At 46.0% G+C, this 13,858-nt stretch overlaps 1 protein-coding gene and 1 long non-coding RNA gene across 3 annotated transcripts in view; one reads left to right on the top strand and one right to left on the bottom strand.

Annotated features, from left to right (window-relative positions):
* TM7SF2 (transmembrane 7 superfamily member 2) overlaps positions 1-13,858 on the bottom strand; it is a 34,888-nt gene that overhangs the window by 13,837 nt on the left and 7,193 nt on the right. Inside the window, exons 2-3 of the mRNA XM_083374197.1 lie at positions 2,881-3,091; positions 249-406 (exon numbers count right to left, since the gene is read on the bottom strand). Of these exons, the coding sequence (XP_083230323.1) occupies positions 249-303 (55 nt within the window). The 5' untranslated portion in view covers positions 304-406; positions 2,881-3,091. The remainder of the gene's footprint in view (positions 1-248; positions 407-2,880; positions 3,092-13,858) is intronic.
* LOC310647227 lies at positions 1,586-13,816 on the top strand. 2 transcript variants are annotated; one of them, XR_014493845.1, is made up of 5 exons: positions 1,586-1,699; positions 8,020-8,140; positions 9,681-9,800; positions 12,806-12,864; positions 13,430-13,816. It is a non-coding gene; the product is annotated as an uncharacterized lncRNA (long non-coding RNA). The 2 variants fall into 2 exon arrangements; XR_014493846.1 differs by lacking the exon at positions 1,586-1,699 and adding an exon at positions 6,801-7,164.

Raw genomic sequence — 13,858 nt, 5'->3', positions numbered from 1 at the left:
CTTGCATTTTGATGTGCTTTTGAACTGCTAGGTTGGCAGAAGCTGGGACGCGTAACAGGTGCTCACTCTGCTACGCGGCACTCGGGATTCGACCCGCCAAACTGCCGACCTTCTGATCGACAAGCTCGGCGTCCTCACCAACTGAGCCACCGCGTCCCTTTTATAGGAGGGATTAAAGGGGCAATAAAACTGGAGATACCTGGATATCAAATCTCTGGGTTCCCCACCTCAATTCCTCTCTTGCTTACCAAATACACCTCCAAATTCCAGTTCTTTCGTCCGAGGAACCTTCAGCCGATCCATTTTCCTTCTCAGCTCAGATCCCGAAGTGTCTTCGGTTGAGATTTTCCACCAACGGAGAACTCCTGTTGGATGCCTCGATCTGAATTAAAAAGCCTGTCGTGATCTGGAGAAAAAAAATCCAGTGCGGTGAAATCGCAGTTCTGTTCCACAAGGCTGGGCTGCAGCCAAAAAGGTGGGCGACCCTGAATAATCCCACCCTCCCAGCTGGCTGAAGGATCCCTTCCCAATTTAAATCCCCCTTTTGAACCAACCGAGCCCGGAGAATAGATTCTGCGTTGCTTTATCCCTGTGCAGCTGGGCTTGTAATTCTAGCCATGCTGCCTTCTTTTTTTAGAAATTAATCACAAAGGGAGCATGCACAAACTCGCACGGGGCCAACAAAGAGCAACCAGGATCGGCTTCGCCCTTCCTCTCATAGGGAATTTTTAACCTCCGGGTGGGATTCAGGAATACTGGCCGTCCTCAACTTACAACAGTTCATTTAGCGACCATTCGGAATTACAACGGCACCGAAAAATGTGACTTCTGTTTTTCACAATTATGACCGTTGCAGCATCTCTTGGGGGTCACCTGATCATGAAATTTGTGCAGGATGAGCCTTTCAGAAAGCGGCTCTCGTGTTTTCATCCGTGGGTGTGTCCAAGCGTGCCTGCGTGGGATTGCCATACAACGCACAACCCGTTTTGCATTTTGGAATAGCACTCTTATAAAGGTAGTCCTCGACTTATGACCAAAGTCGAAATTCAGGTATATATTTATGACCAGCGCAGCATAAATTAAATATCCAAGATTCTGGGATCACCGTTTGCCAGGAGCCTCCGAGATGCAAAGAAAATGGGAGAAGCCAGATTTGCTTAATTACCATGTGATTCACTTAACAACTGCAGTGATTCACTTAACAACCATTGCAAAAAAGGTTGTAAAATCGGGAATGACTCACTTAACTGCCTTATCTAACGACGGATATTCTGGTATGCTTGTACGTGGAGGACTAGCTGTATACAGTTTTTTCAGAGCCAAAGAGGGTAAAACAGTTGTTATTTTATGTGTTAGGATACATTTCCATGGAGAAAATTCATCCGTGTTTCTTATGGGGGGGGGAACCTTTTCGGGGGGGAATTTTCACTCTTGTCTAAAATTCACTCTCTTAACATCAACCGATCATCTCACGCAGGGGATTACCTGGGGCCGTTTTGTTGGGAAACCCCTCCCTCCCCGTGCTGATTAGATTCTGCACATCAGAACGCATTTGGTGCACAAAACTGCACGTTGTACTAAGCAAGGCCCCCTCCTTAAGCGTGCAACGTGCATCTCGCACGCGGGAGGCAAGAAGTGCAAGCGCAAAAGCGGAAACATCCCACAAAAAAGCCAGGCGGCACAGCAAGAAATGAATGTGGTATGTTATTTTGAACATAGATCAGTAAGGAGAGTGATATGTATTGACTAACTGTTACTGTTTATGATTATCGTTTTTTTAGCATATACATTACAGCTATTTACTATTATATTAATTAGCGTTCACTGAACATTATGTACCCGGACAATAGTCTGTTTGCTGAAGCTTGAAAATGTTACTGGGGGGGAAACCGCAATGTTGCTCCCAACTCCAGTCCCGAACCTTAACCCCTTCCTCTCTCTCTCTCTCTCTCTCTCTCTCTCTCTCTCTCTCTCTCTCTCTATATATATATATATATATATATATATATATATATATATATATATATATATATATATATATATATATATATATATATATATAGTACTAGGTTGCTTCTCTCCTTGATTCGTTTCCATCTGTTGTTTCTTGTCCTGCCTTCTGGTGCTTTGGAGAATAGCTTGACCTCCACCCTCTCTGTGTAGGTAAAAGGTAAAGGTTCCCCCGCACGTGCTAGTCGCTAGTCGTTTCTAACTCTAGGGGCCGGTGCTCATCTCCGTTTCAAAGCCGAAGAGCCAGCGCTTGTCTGAGGACGTCTCCGTGGTCATGTGGCCGGCATGACTAGACGCCAAAGGCGCACGGAACGCTGTTCCCTTCCCACCGGAGTGGTCCCTATTTTTCTACTTGCGTTTTTACATGCTTTCGAACTGCTAGGTTGGCAGAAGCTGGGACGAGTAACAGGCACTCGCTCTGTTACACAGAGCACTTGGGATTCGACCCGCCAAACTGCCGATCTTTTGATCGACAAGCTCAGCGTCCTAACCCACTGAGCCACCATGTCCCATCTCTATATCTCTATCTTTATCTCCATTTCTATATCTATCTATCATCTCTCTCTCTCTCTCTCTCTCTCTCTCTCTCTCTCTATCCCGGGCATGGTACAGCTGACAGCCCCACAAAGGGATCCGATTGACAGAAGGGCCACCCCCCCTTCAACCCTGGGGGCTGCCTCCCTCCCCAAGGGCGCCCTGAGCGAGGCTCCTTCCAGGTGAGCCGCAGGTGAAGCGCAGGGATGAAAAGCAGCGGCCTCTCTCTCTCTGCCCAGGCAGGCAGAGGCTTCCCCCTTGAACCTGGCAGACCCCTCCCCGCTTTCAGAGGGGCCCGCCTGGCTCCCTTCAGTTCCCCCCCCCCACGAGACTCACCTGCGCGAAGGATGCCAGGAGGCGCACCTGTCCCGCAGAGCGCCGGGGGGGGGGGCTGACAGCTGATGCCCCGCCCTCTGCCCATGCTGGGCCTCGGCAAGGAGGGCCAATCGTCTCCCGCGGAAGGAATGACGTCACGGGACAACGAGCCAATCCGGATGGGGGGGTGTTAGGAGGGCCGCAGGTTGCTTTGCATTCCTTTACGGTTCTTCTGGGGAAGGAAGGAAGGAAGGAAGGAAAAAGGGAGGGAGGTGGAAGGAAGGAAGGAAGGAAGGAAGGAAAAAGAGAGGGAAGGAAGGAAGGAAAAAGGGAGAGGTGGAAGGAAGGAAGGAAGGAAGGAAGGAAGGAAGGAAGGAAGGAAGGAAGGAAGGAAAAAGGGATGGAGGTGGAAGGAACGAAGGAAAAAGGGAGGGAAGGAAGGAAGAAAAAAGGGAGGGAGGGAGGAAGGAGGGAAAGAGGGAAGGAAGGAAAAGATGAAGAAAGAAAAAAGACAAGCAGAGGAAAAAAGGAAGGAAAAGAGAAAAGGGAGGAAGGGAGGGAAAAGAGGGAGGGAGGGAGGAAGACAAGCAGAGGAAAAAAGGAAGGAAAAGAAAGAAAAGGGAGGGGGGAGGGAGGGACAGAAGGAAGGAAGGAAAGAAGGAAGAAAGGAAAAAGGGAGGGAGAGCAAGCAGAGAAAAAAAGGAAGGAAAAGAAAGAAGGGAGGAAAGGAAGGAAGGAAGGAAGGAAAAAGGGATGGAGGGAGAAAGGGAAGGAAAGAAGGGGAGGGAGGTGGAAGGAAGGAAGGAAGAAAAAAGGGAGGGAGGGAGGAAGGAGGGAAAGAGGGAAGGAAGGAAAAGATGAAGAAAGAAAAAGACAAGCAGAGGAAAAAAGGAAGGAAAAGAGAAAAGGGAGGAAGGGAGGGAAAAGAGGGAGGGAGGGAGGAAGACAAGCAGAGGAAAAAAGGAAGGAAAAGAAAGAAAAGGGAGGGGGGAGGGAGGGACAGAAGGAAGGAAGGAAAGAAGGAAGAAAGGAAAAAGGGAGGGAGAGCAAGCAGAGAAAAAAAGGAAGGAAAAGAAAGAAGGGAGGAAAGGAAGGAAGGAAGGAAGGAAAAAGGGATGGAGGGAGAAAGGGAAGGAAAGAAGGGGAGGGAGGTGGAAGGAAGGAAGGAAGAAAAAAGGGAGGGAGGGAGGAAGGAGGGAAAGAGGGAAGGAAGGAAAAGATGAAGAAAGAAAAAGACAAGCAGAGGAAAAAAGGAAGGAAAAGAGAAAAGGGAGGAAGGGAGGGAAAAGAGGGAGGGAGGGAGGAAGACAAGCAGAGGAAAAAAGGAAGGAAAAGAAAGAAAAGGGAGGGGGGAGGGAGGGACAGAAGGAAGGAAGGAAAGAAGGAAGAAAGGAAAAAGGGAGGGAGAGCAAGCAGAGAAAAAAAGGAAGGAAAAGAAAGAAGGGAGGAAAGGAAGGAAGGAAGGAAGGAAAAAGGGATGGAGGGAGAAAGGGAAGGAAAGAAGGGGAGGGAGGTGGAAGGAAGGAAGAAAAAAGGGAGGGAGGGAGGAAGGAGGGAAAGAGGGAAGGAAGGAAAAGATGAAGAAAGAAAAAAGACAAGCAGAGGAAAAAAGGAAGGAAAAGAGAAAAGGGAGGAAGGGAGGGAAAAGAGGGAGGGAGGGAGGAAGACAAGCAGAGGAAAAAAGGAAGGAAAAGAAAGAAAAGGGAGGGGGGAGGGAGGGACAGAAGGAAGGAAGGAAAGAAGGAAGAAAGGAAAAAGGGAGGGAGAGCAAGCAGAGAAAAAAAGGAAGGAAAAGAAAGAAGGGAGGAAAGGAAGGAAGGAAGGAAGGAAAAAGGGATGGAGGGAGAAAGGGAAGGAAAGAAGGGGAGGGAGGTGGAAGGAAGGAAGGAAGAAAAAAGGGAGGGAGGGAGGAAGGAGGGAAAGAGGGAAGGAAGGAAAAGATGAAGAAAGAAAAAAGACAAGCAGAGGAAAAAAGGAAGGAAAAGAGAAAAGGGAGGAAGGGAGGGAAAAGAGGGAGGGAGGGAGGAAGACAAGCAGAGGAAAAAAGGAAGGAAAAGAAAGAAAAGGGAGGGGGGAGGGAGGGACAGAAGGAAGGAAGGAAAGAAGGAAGAAAGGAAAAAGGGAGGGAGAGCAAGCAGAGAAAAAAAGGAAGGAAAAGAAAGAAGGGAGGAAAGGAAGGAAGGAAGGAAGGAAAAAGGGATGGAGGGAGAAAGGGAAGGAAAGAAGGGGAGGGAGGTGGAAGGAAGGAAGGAAGAAAAAAGGGAGGGAGGGAGGAAGGAGGGAAAGAGGGAAGGAAGGAAAAGATGAAGAAAGAAAAAAGACAAGCAGAGGAAAAAAGGAAGGAAAAGAAAAAGTGAGGGGGGAGGGAGGGACAGAAGAAGGAAGGAAAGAAGGAAGAAAGGAAAAAGGGAGGGAGAGCAAGCAGAGAAAAAAGAAAGAAAAAAGGGAGGAAAGGAAGGAAGGAAGGAAAAGGATGTAAGGAGAAAGGAAAGGAAAGAAGGGGAGGGAGGTGGAAGGAAGGAAGGAAGGAAGGAAGGAAGGAAGGAAAGAAAAAGCGAGGGAGGGAGGAAGGAGAGAAAGAGGGAAGGAAGGAAATGATAAAGAAAGAAGGAAGACATGGAAATGATGAAGCAGAAGGAAAAGAAAGGAAGGGAGGGAAGAAGGAAGAGAAAGGGAGGGAGGGTGGAAGGAAGGAAGAAGGAAGAAGGGGCAAGGAATGGAGGGAGAAAAATGGAGATTATCTCAATATCAGCAGAATAGTTTTCTCCCCCTAATTAAGAAAAACACAGTTACGTAACTGATCACCCCAAAACGATCTTCTTCGCCAGACCTTCCTCTTTTGAAATTATGGAGGAAACCCCCCCCCCAAAAAAAAACCCCACAGCTTCGTTTTTGTGGGTTATTATATTCCTCCAACCCACAAAATCCCCAACATTCTTCCCCCCACCACCACCCCCCCCCCGCCCCCCCCCTTCGTTTTTGTGGGTTATTATATTTACGGGGTTAAAATTAATTTTCACTGTCACATTTACACTTCATTGCGATGTTAGAGTAAAAATGCCGCTGAAACAGGCTAATTGAGGGTTCAAGCTAATTGTCTGGCCGGCGCGGCACACAATTTGCAACGCTCATTTCTAAAAGGTAGATTTATTTATTTTTTTCCTCACACCGGCGCCACCTATTTCCCTCAAAAAATTCAACACCACAGGTAAGAAATTCGCGCTGTCAGTCAGTCAGTGTTTCTCAAGCCTTGGCAAGTTTCAGAGAGGTGGACTTCAACTCCCAGAATTCACCCAGCCAGCTTGCTGGCTGGGTGAATTCTGGGAGTTGAAGTCCACCCCTCTGAAACTTGCCAAGGCTTGAGAAACGCTGGCAAGTCTCTCTCTCCTAATTGGCGCAAAAAAAAAAAAATACTCCCGCCTCAATTTAAAACAATAATTGGCTCGCCTTCTCAGCCAATAGCAAGGCAGACGTCCTCGTTTCCGGTTCCTCCCACCCACTTCCGCTTTCCTCCAGATCTTGGCAGGTGAGGAGCGCTCTTTCGTTCTCGCTTAATCCGTTCATAATCTTAATTATTTTTGTGCCATCCGTGGTTATTCTAACCTTGGAAATATGGTAGCCAGTGCGAGGAAGAAACCTCCATCAAACTGTCATCGGATTATTCAACCCTTTGTGTATATTTTTAAGCCATGATTCCCGCGGGGTTTCTTTCGCCTTGAATGGACTCCATGCTGGTTTTCCAAAAAAGCCAGATTTTTATGCTAAAATGTAAGCCAGGTTCTGCCCAAATGGCAACCCCAATTTAAGGATTAAACTCTTTTGGTTATTTAATACGTAAATTTAATACCCAATGTATTTGTTATACGGTATTTGCTGTAATGTGTCGAAAATGATCAGACTTCATTCAGTTTTTAGAATTTAACCAAAAAACCTGGACAGGGATTAAAATGAGACCTTTTAATTACGCCTCCTTGTAACTTTAGTATAATGGAATTGTGGTTTATTTTTATTTTTTTTAATCTATTTACAGACAAGACTTGACTCACAGGCCTTGTGTGGAAACTCAGAAATGTGCTTAGTTTGGAGTTTGGAGTCCCAGCAACCCCATTTTCGGCTTTATAATTGGAATCGAGAACTTCTGGGAATGGTACAAACCCTCAGCCAAATCTTTAGAGGTAGACCAGCACAGGACAGGCAAAATGCGAAGAGCGATTTTAAACGCTGGACAAAATATAAAATACACAAGTTAACAAAATGAAAATAAATATAAAAACCAATGTAAAAAAACAACAACTATAGGATGGGGTAAGTAAATATATAAAATATAGATATGGCAAATTAAATTGTAATAATGTGTAATGTAAATATATATATTTGTGTGTAATGTAATATATGTGTAATGTGTAATGTGATATATTTGTGTGTGTGTGTGTATATCTATCTATCTATTTAGATTACCTTGCTAGGCCCCAAACATGGGACAAATCTTTATTTCCTGTTTCAGCCTAACCAAAGGCCATCGACAGGCAGTAGTCACAACAGTGACAGCTCATATTTGTGTAAAAAAATTTTTAGATTGCTAACAAAGAATTAAAGGGAGACTGATATGCATTTCAAACTTATTTGATGAAAACAAATAAGTTTGAAATGCATATCAATCTCCCTTTAATTCTTTGTTAGCAATCTAATTTTTTTTAACATATATATACATACATACATAAATATATATTTGTTTTCTGAGGTTTTCGCGGGTGTCTGTATGTGGACCTTTGGTCATTCGGGTTTTTTCCCGCATAGAAATGAAGGTGTAGGCGCAACGTTTCGACGGAATCCCATCCATCATCATCAGGAAGCCGCCAGCCTGATGATGACGGATGGGATTCCGTCGAAACGTTGCGCCTACACCTTCATTTCTACGTGGGGAAAAACCCGAATGACCAAAGGTCCATATATAGATAGATAGATAGATAGATAGATAGATAGATAGATAGATAGATAGATAGATAAAATAAATCCTTTTTTCAATCATGGCATCGGGGATTATATTAAAGAAGTAAAGCAAATACAGTAATACACTACAAAAATGCATTGTGTTGCTGGAAAACCCGGGGCAGTACTTCAGAGCTACGTTAACCCGTTTTTCCCCTTTGCTCTTTACAGCCTGAAAAATGAGGTGCCGGTTCTGGAGGCTCCTCCTTAGGGGCAGCGGTTGTGTCCCCTTACGCAAAACCAGCATCCTCTGGGTCTGCAAGCCAGCTTTCTTTATTCCTCATCTATTTCGGTAATAATTAAGATTATTAATGCTTTAAGAAAGACCGAAAGAGCGCTCCTCGCCTGCAAGATCTGTAGGAAAGCGGAAGTGGGTGGGAGGAACCGGAATCGAGGACGTCTGCCTTGCTATTGGTTGAGAAGGCAAGCCAATTATTGTTTTAAATTGTGGCGGGAGTATTTGTTGCACCAATTAGAAAAGAGAGAGAGAGAGAGACTTGCCAGCGTTCCTCAACCGTGGCAAGTTTCAGAGGGGTGGACTTCAACTCCAGGCTCCGGGAATTGAAGTCCACCCATCTTAAAAGATTGCTGGCTGGGAATTCTGGGAGTTGAAGTGACCCCTCTTAAAGCATGCTAGCCCAGGGCATTCTGGGAGTTGAAGTCCACCCCTCTTAAAGCCTGCTGGCTGGGAATTCTGGGAGTTGACGTCCACCCCTCTTAAGGCACGCTGGCTAGGGGATTCTGGGAGTTGAAGTCCACTCCTCTTAAAGCACGCTGGCTGGGGCATTCTGGGAGTTGAAGTCCACCCTTAAAGTCACCAAAATTGGAAAAAAACTGCTCTCCAGACAATAAAAATAGCCACTTCAGTTTATATTCTATGAAATGCACCTTTATTTTTAATCGGTGCTATTGCCAAATGCAAGAAACAAATCTTACAACCTGTGGGAAAGGCATATCAAGATTACTTACTTGAAAAGAAAAATAGTAATAATTCTAGACAACCTGTGATCCCCGGGGGTGATTGGTTGAGAGAATACAGATAGTCCTCGACTTGCAAGTTTGAACCCAATGTCTACGACGTCCCTTCTTCCTGGGACTACAACTCTCAGAATTCCCAGCCAGCAAAAAATTAGAGGGCTGGCAAGACTTGTTCCCTTTCCTGGAAATCCAACAGTGAGAACAATTTGGCTGGAAAAGAGGAATTGTAATCAAAATACAAGTAGTCCTCGACTTGTGAACACATTTGAGCTCCAGATTTTTGTCACTAAGTGAGACGGGTGAGTTTTGCCCCATTTTACAGCCTTTCTTGCCACAGTTCAGTGAATCATTGCAGTTGTTATGTTAGTAACCCGGTTCTTAAGTGAATCTGTGCCCCCCTCCCCATTTTGACTTGGCTTGTCAGAAAGTTGCAAAAGGGGATCACGTGACCCCAGGACACTGTGACCGTCATAAATATGAGTCATCTCGGTTTTGATCACATGACCATGGGGATGCAGCAGTGGGTCATAAGTGTGTGAAACGGTCGTAAGTCGCTTTTCCCAGTGCCATTGTAACTTTTAAAGGTCACCAAACGAGCAGTTGTAAGTCAAGGACCACCTGTAGAATAAAAGTTCACAGCCTCGAACTTTTTACTTAGTAAATTCTTAGTAAATTAATAATAGTAAATTCTAAGTAAATACTTAGTAAATTAATAATAAATTTAATCAGAAAAGCCCAGAGCTGGCGAATTTCATTTATTTTCCCCTTGTCTTGAGTGCCGTGCTGTCCTTTTTAGACGGCACGGAGATTCCAATCGAGCGAAGGGATCTCCTGATTTCCGATCTCTTCTCCAGAGCACTGAGGCCTGTGGGGTCTTGAGGGAGCCGTTGCATCGCAAGATGGGCCGGAGGAATCCTGGACGTCGCTGACCCGTCAGACGTTTGGTATATTCGGCACGACGAGGACGGAAAAAGGTATCTTGTTTTTTTTTTACTGGCTTCTGGGTTTTTTGTTGTTTTTTTTTACTTGGAAACATGAATAGGATTTTCTGCTATGATGAGCTGCATGTTCTGTCCGTGTTTCACCTGATAATAAACCATGATTAAAAACATGCCCTGAGCAGAGCCTGTTTGCACACAGCTGTCTTCACGGAGATGGTGTTGACTCTTGAACGCGTCCCTCTTGTGCAAAAGGGATTACAGGCGGTCCTGGACTTATAAAGGAGTTCATTTTGTGACCGTTCAGAGTTACAACGGCACTGGAAAAAGTGTCGCCGCGTCCCCACCGCCGGCTGATCAGAATCAAGATGCTTGGCAGCCGATTCATGTTTACGATGGTTACCGTGTCCCGGGACGATGGGATCCCCTTTGGCGACCTGGCTTGTCAATGGGGAAGCCGGATTCACTTAACAACCGTGTCACTTGCTTAATAACTTAAGCGATTCACTTAACAACCGGGGCAAGAAATGTAAAATTGGGCAAAACTCACTTAAGTGTCTCACTTAGCAACAGCTCAATTGTCATAAGTCGAGGACTACCTATAGATAAAGGGACGCGGTGGCTCAGTGGGTTAGGACGCTGAGCTTGTCGATCAGAAGGTCAGCAGTTTGGCGGGTCGAATCCCGAGTGCCGCGTAGCAGAGTGAGCGCCTGTTACTCGTCCCAGCTTCTGCCAACCTAGCAGTTCGAAAGCACATAAAAATGCAAGTAGAAAAATAGGGACCACTACGGTGGGAAGGTCACAGCGTTCCGTGCGCCTTTGGCGTCTAGTCATGCCGGCCACGTGACCACGGAGATGTCCTCGGACAAGCGCTGGCTCTTCGGCTTTGAAACGGAGATGAGCCCCTAGAGTTGGAAACGACTAGCACGCATGTGCAGGGGAACCTTTACCTTTACCTTACCTATAGATAGATAGTAACTGGAACACTGACCAAGGACTTTGGACGCTTAAGGCTACATATCGCATCCTCGGGTATTTCCCACAAACAGGACCGTAATGGAATCTACTCATTGCCATTTTAAGTTGTGACAATTGTAAAGAGGGCCACTTACGTAACCAACCCAATTTTAAAACACGTGTGTGTGTTGGTGCTGGTCGTTAAGTGAGCCCATGTTTGCTGTGTGGCATTTTTTGTCAAAAAACAGAAACACTAGTTCGTCAAACGTGTAAATTGTGGTTAGGTGACCGTGGGACACGGCAAATGGCCATAAATGCGAGCCAGTTGCCAAGCATCCATAATGGGGCCATTTGAGTTTTGGGAAGGGGGGGTCCTGGTCATTGGAACTGGATTTACCTGTGCTTGGGCTGCCTTCTCCTTTTTCCTGCAAGGAGATTAAATCAATCAAGTCCCATCCTTGCTGTATGGTGATCAGTGGAATCCTAAATTGCATTAGCCGAGGGATTGAATCAAGAACAACTGAGGTGTTAGTACTGCTCTATGAAGCCTTAGTAAGGCCAACCTGGAGTACTGTGTCCAGTTTTAGTCACCGTATTGTATGTAGAAGAGATGTTGAGGCTCTGGAAAGAGTGCAAAAAAACAAAAACGAAGATGATTAGGAGACTGGAGGCTAAAACATGATGAAGAACGGTTGCAAGAACTGGGCATGGCTAGTCTAGTGAAGAGGAGGACCAGGAGTGACCTGTTAGTATTCCAGTATTTGAGGGGGCTGTCACAGAGACGCGGTGGCTCAGTGGGTTAGGACGCTGAGCTTGTCGATCAGAAGGTCGGCAGTTTGGCGGGTCGAATCCCGAGTGCCGCGTAACAGTGAGCGCCTGTTACGCGTCCCAGCTTCTGCCAACCTAGCAGTTCGAAAGCATGTAAAAATGCAAGTAGAAAAATAGGGACCACTTCGGTGGGAAGGTAACAGCGTTCCGTGCGCCTTTGGCGTCTAGTCATGCCGGCCACATGACCACGGAGACGTCCTCGGACAAGCGCTGGCTCTTCGGCTTTGAAACGGAGATGAGCACCGGCCCCTAGAGTCGGAAACGACTAGCATGCATGGGCGGGGGAACCTTTGCCTTTTACCTACACAGAGAGGGTGGAGGTCAAACTATTCTCCAAAGCACCAGAGGGCAGGACAAGAAACAACGGATGGAAACGAATCAAGGAGAGAAGCAACCTAGAACTAAGGAGAAACTTCCTGACAGTGAGGACAATCAACCAGTGGCTTGCCACGAGAGGTTGTGGGTGCTCCAACACTGGAGGCTTTTCAAGAAGAGACTAGACACTTGTCAGAAATGGTATAGGGTCTCCTGCTTGGGCAAGGGGTTGGGCTAGATGACCTCCAAGGTCCCTTCCAGCTCTTACTCTGTATTCTGTATTCTTCCTATGTACAAGATCATGGATTGTTAGGTAGCCTTCAGCTGAACAACCTTTTGTTTAGTGTCCATTCTCAGTCACATCAGCGCTCAAAAAGGTGGCTTTAACGACCAATTTTCACACTTGCCACCTTTGCAGCACTGCCCACGGCCACGCAGTCAAAATTCGAGCACTTGGCAACTGGCCTGTATTTATGAGGATTGTCCCATGGTCACCTTTGGCGACGTTCCCAGCTGGTTTCCCACAAGCAAAGTCAACGCGGGAAGCCAGATTTGCTTTAAGGACTGCACGATTCCCTTAAGCACTGTGGGAAAAAGGTCATGAAACGGGCCAAAACTCCACAGTTGACTTTAGTGATGAAAACCTTGGGCTCAACTGTGGTCGTAACCCGAGGACTGGTTCTGTATCCTTGACCCAACTTTGGTTTTGCAGTATTGGAACAAACAAAAACGAGGGGTCCTTGGTGCTGGCTGAGACCACCAAGATGCCCTCATTTCATTTCAGAGAAATTCTCCTTTCAAATTGAAAGCTGCTTATTCTCTGAGCTACCTTTGACAATAAAAGAGAGAAGACCGGTTTCTGCATTACAGACTTTTTACTGCCAATAGACCAAAGTATTTGGTTGATAACTCGAGAATTGCTGCTTTTTTTTTGTTAACAGGATTGAAGATTCCGACAAGAATTGGGTGAAAAACCATCGCTCTCCCCCCATTTGATAATGTAAGTGTTGGTGCTTTTTTTCCTGGTTAATATATTGGAGATAAAACAATTTATATCTCCAGAAGAGGCTGTTGATGTCGGAATTCGAAATAGTTACAGGAGTGGATCACCATAAGGTCATTTATTCCCATGCTCGCATCTAAGGCGGCGCAATGCGCAGGAGCGGGAAGGGGGCGTGATGGGTATCTGCGTTTTCATCGGTCGGAAAGTTTTATAGATGCTTGATGACTGTTCCTCTCACTGCTGCGAGCTTCAGACAGTGGGATTTTATGTCATCAGATACTAACGTGGCCTTTCTTCACTCAAAAGTGTCTTTAGGTGGGTTGGCCACCTGTGGCACGGTTGAATTTTGCGGGGTCACACATTCTAAAGAGCAACAAGTGCGACTGTTCAGCATTTGAAGATGGTGGCTGTTCTCGTGAAATACGCAGAATGCAAACCCGGGAGCTGAAATCAGCGACTGGGCACCGATACTGCTCTGTACATTATTGTTGTTATTTTTTTTTCATAGCTTGAATTACATATCTAAATTTCCGCATTATGCTTCCCCTCCCCCCCCCCCCAGGAATGTTGCTGAATGTATTTCAGAAGGAAAACGGTTCTTCCTCGCTAACCATGCACATGAAACGGATGAATTGGCAACGATGTGTTGGAATAACACCAGGGGATCCTCTAGGAATGGGTAAAACTCTGCCGCACGTTTCGCTTAGCAAAGGGGTAACTTCCAATACATTCCTTGCCTGAATTAAATGTAGCTCAGGGTTGCTCCAATTCACAAATGCTCAACTCTCGACCGAATAGAAGGACACTTGGGATTTATGTACCCACTTAGTGAGCTGAGCTAAACCCGGGGGATTTGCCTTAGGGGTAAATGCTGTTGGATACTCGTGTCAGAACTTTGCATAAAATAAAATACACACAGTATATTTGGGAGTTCTTTTGGTACTCTTCAGCTGACCTGGCTCCATCGGAGATTTCCTGCCTTAAGACATTT

This window comes from Vipera ursinii, assembly GCF_947247035.1.
Source record: "Vipera ursinii genome assembly, chromosome: 15".
Lineage (NCBI taxonomy): Eukaryota > Metazoa > Chordata > Lepidosauria > Squamata > Viperidae > Vipera > Vipera ursinii.
Note: the sequence above shows the minus strand (reverse complement) of the source record. Positions and strands in the feature narration are given on the sequence as shown.